The 7,307-nt window shown below is 41.4% G+C and overlaps 1 protein-coding gene across 1 annotated transcript in view; it reads right to left on the bottom strand.

Annotated features, from left to right (window-relative positions):
- ATP2C2 (ATPase, Ca++ transporting, type 2C, member 2) overlaps positions 1-7,307 on the bottom strand; it is a gene marked incomplete at its 5' end in the record, with an annotated part of 19,924 nt that continues 12,617 nt past the window's right edge. Inside the window, 11 exons of the mRNA XM_009706708.1 lie at positions 1-113; positions 816-957; positions 1,272-1,367; positions 1,962-2,109; positions 2,811-2,927; positions 3,010-3,078; positions 3,719-3,885; positions 4,370-4,420; positions 4,503-4,600; positions 5,209-5,379; positions 6,788-6,944. Coding sequence (XP_009705010.1) covers positions 1-113; positions 816-957; positions 1,272-1,367; positions 1,962-2,109; positions 2,811-2,927; positions 3,010-3,078; positions 3,719-3,885; positions 4,370-4,420; positions 4,503-4,600; positions 5,209-5,379; positions 6,788-6,944 — 1,329 coding nt within the window. The remainder of the gene's footprint in view (positions 114-815; positions 958-1,271; positions 1,368-1,961; positions 2,110-2,810; positions 2,928-3,009; positions 3,079-3,718; positions 3,886-4,369; positions 4,421-4,502; positions 4,601-5,208; positions 5,380-6,787; positions 6,945-7,307) is intronic.

Here is a 7,307-nt window from a genome sequence, read left to right as displayed (position 1 = left end):
TCAGTTATGACATCCCTTTGTGTGCTTCAGTCGGCAGCAGCGTTTTTCACAGAGTTTGACGAATTCGGACACAATGAAAACTGAGGAAGCCAGCGCGGTGAGAAACAGCAGGTCTGCCGAGAGGAAACAGAGCGGAGATGAACGCAGCGGACAGCTGGATTTTGTGCTGGGCAGGAATCCCCTGTTAAGGGCCTTCCTGCAGTACGTATTTGTGCTGGTGTAGCTCCATAGATACACGGCCTAGCTATACTTTTGCTAGCTATAGAATTAGAGAAACGACAGCAGTAGAGAAGGAATACCCATGGTTGCTACAGTCCACTTGATGGGTGGAAACCTCTACGTTCATCATTTGGGATCACTGAGCCCTGCTTCTAACAACGACATGCCTGATGTGGATGCAATACAAGGCAGTACGGCAGAGTTTGCTTGGGCTGGTTCAAATGATAAAATACGCATTGCATTTCAGCTGGGGAACATTCACCCAGCTTTTTCAAAATGGAGTGGCTGCATGATGGTCCTAGATAGCTTTATGTAGAGAAATATCATACAGAGCTTGTGGAAAATCCTGGCATGTCTCTATTTACATGCATTTATGTGCGGTAAATCAAAATTCAAAGCCTAGGCTGAGATGATACCATTAAATACTACTACTATTTGTGTATAGCTATGTGTATGTGTACAGGTATAGGAGCTGTTGGTTGATTTTCCCCTACCAGCAATCTGTTGGGAGTTACCACATAACAATTTGGCAATTGCGTCTGCTTTTTCAAGTGAATTTAATGAGAAAAACATTATTTATTTATTTTGCAACTTACCTAGCACTCCTAAATTCTCTGTCTGGAAGATCTTTTGTAATGGAGGGACGTATATAACAGCCAGCTGTCCCAAAAATGACCCAAGCACAGAATACAAGAACATGCGGTTTCGAAAAAAGCCTATTTCAAAGATCAACTTTGTCTAGAGAAGGGGGAAAAAAGAAGATAAATGTAAGATTTCCCAATCTCCTGTTGGTACTTGAATGACACACTGTTTCTTTGCATGTAAACTCCATTACTTTTTGAAGTTACATAAATGTTAACTTAGGCAGAGCTACGTAGTTGAAAGTGTAGTTGCAGTTCACCCATGATGGATAACTGGATTTATCAAGATGATAAAAATCATGCTGCTTTCAATGACATTAAAAAAAACACCTTCCTATGCAAAGCACTAGTATTCCAATGTTTATGTTAGTGTTTTGAGACAAGAAATTATTGCTGACAGAGCGATCTCACCTGAGAGCGGCACGTCAGGGCATTGAAGAGGTCAAAAAACACAAAACAGGTAAAAGTCATTGTTGTGGTTCGAGGAGTTATGCCACTTTTTGGATTCTGAAAGCACATGTAAAAATTCAAGGGTTAGTTAAGCCCTACAAAAATACGTCAATTCAATAGATGGATTAAATATTCCCTGTAATGATCTCAGTCAAATCAAAGGGTTGTGAAACAAAGGAATAAAACTAGTTCTAGCTATTATAGGTAGGATTAAGATCACAAACTCAACAATTAGCAGAGAGAAATTATCAACCATGTTTTAAATTCATAAACTAATGTGGAATTTGAGTAAAGAATATGCTAAATTAAATTACTTAAACTGTTATAGTAAGTCACTATTTACTAACAGCAGTACATAGTACTTATGTACTTGGCATTTTCTACTTACGTGGAAAGCTAGAGGTGAGAAGTACCTTAAAGCATTGATATCATATCAAGTTTGCCCATTCTAGATCGGAAGCCTCAAACTGGAGACAACCCAGGAAGGCAGAAGCAGAGGTGGGAGCTGACCCTGGTTCCCGATCCCTCTGCCCGTGCTGATCCTTTCCCCTGGATGTATTTCAGAAAGTCCTTCACCTGTACTTCAGAAATTGCCCTTCACTTTGTTCTCCACCCCGATGAAAACAAGATACAATTGCAGATTTTCCTCACCTCCTTCCAGAAGACAAACAGGGTTCCACTGATGATAATTACAGCTGACATGAAGATTTTCAGGATCAATGATTTGCTGAGTATAGTATCCGTGATACATCGGGGTGGGTGTTTGATAGCATCCCTATCTACAGGTTCAACTCCCAAGCTGTCTCAAAGAGAAGCAGAGGGATGTGTTTAGTTAATGCAGAGTGTCCTGAAACAGTACTGCTGATAAACAGGATGGATCTGGAGGATGCAGTGCTTTGAAATACAGCATGAGTATTCTGGCAGGGTTACGTAAGGCCCCAGATTTGGCTGCAACACCTACACCAAAGGTCTTTTTTTGCATATTGAGCTGCTAAAATGACGTAGTAGACCAAGGCAGTGCATCATACCAGTATTCCATCCCAGAGGGAGAGCTAGCTGTAAGCTTGTGGCCAACATCTCTTCTGTGTTGTGGAAGTAGTAATTGTGATTAGCAGTAGTTGTAATTAGCAGTTGGATGAGGCTCCTAAATCTTGTGATTTTGGGGCATATACCCCTGCATGTACCCAGTATTCCCTTGCCAGTCAGGGGACCGCATCACCTGCAGGACTATTAGCAGGTGATGCACTCAGGATAACAGACTATTTCTAGTCAAAATGTGGAACAGTCAAATGATTCCACCACAAAACAGAAATAAGTAAAACCTCACATAAACATGAAGTAAATGCTTTTGGAAAGACCAGGAGGGAACAAAAGTACAATTTACCTTATCTAACCACTGAATGATTGGTGCATTGATACGGAATCCCAAAGCGTGTGTCCCTAAGCCAAATTCAGACATATTAAAACCAAGAATATTTTGCTCATTTGACGCTTCCATACCTCTGGGCTGGTGGCCCATCCATGATGATGTTGATCCATAAGATCTGCATAGCATTGAGTGGATTCGGTAGGTTGAGCACTGTTGACAGAGTGATGAGGCTCAAAGCTGAAATACTCCTGCAAAGCACAGAAGAACATTGCTCTTCATGGCCTCACCCAAAAGGTGCTTTCACTGGAATTGAAGCAAACAGGAACTTACGTGCTCAACTGGAACCGGACAAAATTTTTTATGTTGTAAAATATTCCCTTTCCCTCTTCTATTGCATTCCTGGAAGGGAAAGGAGAGTTTAATAAATAACTAGTACTCACACTATTTTACACTGAGCTCCCTGTGACACTCAAAATACAAGTTGTCTTCTCTAGCACTTATTTCAGTTGAAATTCAGACCCCAGCTCAGGAGGAGGAGGACATCAATGCAGCTTCTCAGCTAAAATCACTTTATCAAAACTAGCAGACCTGAAAACCTTGTTCCTATGGCCAGGTCTTGGCTTATAAAGCAGGCCTGTAACCTATTTATATCCTCACTCTACCCTGCCTACTCTCTGTTGTTATGAACCAACAGAGCATTGTAAACGATGTCTTTCCTTTGAGCTTCCTGGATGAGGCAGAGAGCACAAGTTACGGTCTACCCAGACTTCTAGGTGCTTTCAAATCCCCGGTTAGCTACAGCACCGAAAAACCAGGGCTTTCAGGTGAAAGGTACCTTTGTCACCACTGCTTGAATCTAAAAAGTCATTGCCGTGTATGCAGCTGAAAATGAGCCAGAGTCACACTAGATATCTCCACATACTGCCTGTTGACTTACATGTCCTGCACCTCGCGTTATTTCCAAGGGCTAGTCACGCAACAGCCTTGTTGCAGTGGATAACCAGAAAGGGTCTGACAGTAAGAAAGTCACTAAACCTACATTATTGTTGAGAAGTCATCGTCCACGAGAATCATGTTGGCAGCCTCTTTGCTGACGTCTGTACCAGCTTGTCCCATTGCAATCCCGATATCGGCAGATTTAAGGGCCACGGCATCGTTAACACCATCTCCTGTCATTGACACAACAGCGCCAGCCCTCTGCAAAGCCTGTGAGAGGGGAGAGAGGAGAGGCTCTGAAGCCGCGAGAAGATCCGTCCTGTTGATAATCGCAGGATTTGCAGGTAATATCAAAAGAGCAGAAGTGCTGTGTGACTCTGAGGGTAAAGCAGACTCAGCAGTGCACAGAGGTCAAGACTCAGACCAAGAATTAAGAGACTGGATTTTCAGGCATATAGAGAATCTCACAACTCCAGCAGGAGTTAGAAGAGGGGAGTCAAGTCCTCAGAAATAATTCTTCTGATATTATGCTTGCTAATATCTCACTGGCGTCTTTCAAATGACCCAGGCCAGATCTGCAAGAGAAATGCTAATACTTTCAGCGTAAATAGTGCTGATGCTCTAGCTTGGGTTTTACGGTCCTTTAGTTTGAGCTGATCATGCCTTGGAAGACCAGGTGGTCTAGAAAACTGAGCCCCCTCCCTTACATCTTGTTTTTGTGAGGCATGCAATGGATTTGAGAGGCTCTTAGTACCTTTATGATTTTGAGTTTGTGCTTTGGACTTGTTCTGAAGAAAATGGAAACCTGAAAACCAAAAAAAAATACAATCTTGTATTAGATGGGTGCTATTGGAAATAGGCCTTGTTTTTGTAACTAAAACCATTACATTTTTGACAGTGGATGATAGCTCTGCCTCTGCCAATTGGTCCAGCTCTTCCCCAGACATGGCTTTCAGCTTCCCATTGCAGAGACCAATATTCTGTCCTGCAAAGAAAAGCCCAAAATGAGATCTGCCCATCAGGTCTGGAAAAAAATCAGCTATTTCCTGGCTCAATTAAAGATTTTACTGGGAAATATGTCTGAACCTGGGGCATCTGACAGGGCACACGGCTCTCTGTCCCTGAGCTGGGCCGGTCACCCTGTCCTTACTCAACTGGAGCTGTGGAAGCGGTACAATACTCAGAACTGGAGCTGATATGAAATCTGTCACTCTTCTCTGCTGCTTGCTCTGTGTATTTCTAATGGCGAAATGCAAAAATGGGAAATGCAGAGATACTCACGCTCGAAACATTAGTGGGGTCTCTAATCCCAGCAATGCCATTGGTCTCATTTAAGGGTCTTACGCGGAGATTTTGCTATTTCTAGTGCTAAAATAGTGGAATTAAGTTACTGAAATTTGGCCCATAGCTCATAGCTGCTCTATTACTGCATTAAATATGATTTGTTTCAATGGAAAAGCAAGAACTCAGTGGCATTTAAAACCTCTATTGCGCACACGAAAAGAATGATAGAGTTAATTATTACATGATGTAACATTTGACTGACCTGACAGACGTAATATAGACCCACAGGAAAGAAGCTAAGTTTGCTACCTATAGCCACAGCAGTTTCCAGGGCATCTCCAGTTATCATCTTTACTGATACACCAGACTCAAAAAGGACTTGAACAGCTTCTCTCACTCCAGCCCTCGGGGGATCAATTATTCCAACCAGACCTAAAAATGTTAGTTTGCCAAGTTCTGATCCTGAAGCCAAAGCAAGTACTAGAAACAGAGGGGGGAAAAAAAAGAAGACAAGGTTAAATTATTAATAAAGTGTTTCCGTAGGTTAAAATGAACATTTAAAGGAGGTATTAAATTGCCAGTTTTCCAGCAGAAAAAGTCATTAAAACCAGATCTTCAGTCATTACATTCAGATCTTGTATAGACAAAAAAATCTGGTCCACTCAAATAATACCAGTTTATCTGAATCAGAGCATTTCTGTTTCACTTGTTTCTCTTAGGATTTATTTTTTTCTAATTTAAAGCGGTCTGCCAAGTGTTCCCTAAATGCAGATGGGGGACAAATTGGGACAGTGCAATGTTAGACCAGCACTATTAAACTCCTATGTTAAACAATAGCACTCCTGTAAAAACTTAAACTTTTTTTTTTTTTTAAATCTAAAAATGTGAAATGTAAATTCAGTTAAACCAGTGAAACTTCCATCGTGTAAACATCAAGGCTCTGAACATTTTGTTTCTGTTCTTGGTGCCTAACCATATCATTCAATCATTCTTAAATGACTCAAGGATATTTCGCCAGGGGTTCATGTCAGTGTTGCTTTGATGATTGAATCACGAGCTCGCAGCAGCTGCCTGAGCTAATCACTTTTCTTTAGAGCGGTAATTTGCCATTCACAACGCCAGATGATTCAGCTATTGTAAAGCAAGCTCCATGCATGAGTTACTAACCGCAAGACACAGGGCTGGAGAACATGTGCATTAACTATACCATCTTCCAGACCCGACTGCCAAGACTTGTTCTCATGTACTTACAGCCTGGGAACATGCACAGGAGACGGTGTCTTTGTTATTTGTGAGAAAGTCTAAGACATTTCCGAAAGGATGTTTCTAGTGATGAAGGAAACGACATGTGTATAGAAACCTCTGTGGGCTGTGCGCTGACATGCAGTCAGGATCAAAAGGAGTTTGTTAGATTTGGTCCTAATAAACAACTGAACCAAACTTCAAATAAAAATCTTGGTGCCCAAATCCATGTTTTGAACCCCTTTCAAAGTTGCTCTTTGTTGCTCTTGAAACAGCTTCTCCAAAAGCAAAACTTGGCAGAGCAGCGCTTACATTGGGTTCAGCACAGAGCTTCTCAATGCAACATTCAGACTCTATTCCAGGCAATCACAACGCTCCATGGAAGAAAAACGTTTACTTTTTCTAGTCCTTATTTTCAGCTCCCTTCAATCTCACTGATTTAAACCCAGCAAAAAAAAGATTAGTGGAAAGAAGGCAGCCAGCAGACCTAAGAAATGGCCCTTGGGAAACTCTGACAAGTATGAAGAAGAGACGATGCAAGTGGTGCTAAGGACCGAGCCTCTGGCCATCCTCACCAAAACAGAGCAGGAAAGTTGTAGGGCACGATAACCTGTGAGCTTAAGGGACATAGAGAGTAATGACTGACCCCGTAGACCTGAGGAGCCCATTCGTTTCTCTTCCTGCTGGTAGAAGGCTTTCTGCTGGGGTGTAAGTGATAACGAGATGCCACCGCTGTTATAGAGAGTGCAATACTGAATAACTTCTTCAAACGCTCCTTTCATAAAGTAAATATCTTCCTGTTCCTTTAAAGTAAGGAGATAATATACTTTATCAAAAAAAAAAAAAAAAAGAGCACATTTTAAAAGTACTGATAATGCATAAGGCTTTACATTCTAGGTGAAAACCATCTTTTGTTTGCTCTTTTACCTGTTTTGTAAAAAGCCCAGGTGCATGCATTATTTATAGGATGGGATATTTTTGCTCTAGCCATTTTTCATGTTCAGCCATCACAGACAGAATGGTAATGAAAAGGTTGGTGAGTTTTTAAACCGGAGCACAATATCAACCAAAATGAGTTCCTTAACCCAGTAAGGGAAAAATGGCCAACATTTTCTTCCAAACATCATATCTTTCTTGCCCTGTCAGTTATCTCTGAAAAGCTTTTG

The sequence above is a fragment of the Cariama cristata genome, unplaced genomic scaffold (genome assembly GCF_000690535.1).
Source record: "Cariama cristata isolate BGI_N322 unplaced genomic scaffold, ASM69053v1 scaffold24058, whole genome shotgun sequence".
NCBI lineage: Eukaryota > Metazoa > Chordata > Aves > Cariamiformes > Cariamidae > Cariama > Cariama cristata.
Note: the sequence above shows the minus strand (reverse complement) of the source record. Positions and strands in the feature narration are given on the sequence as shown.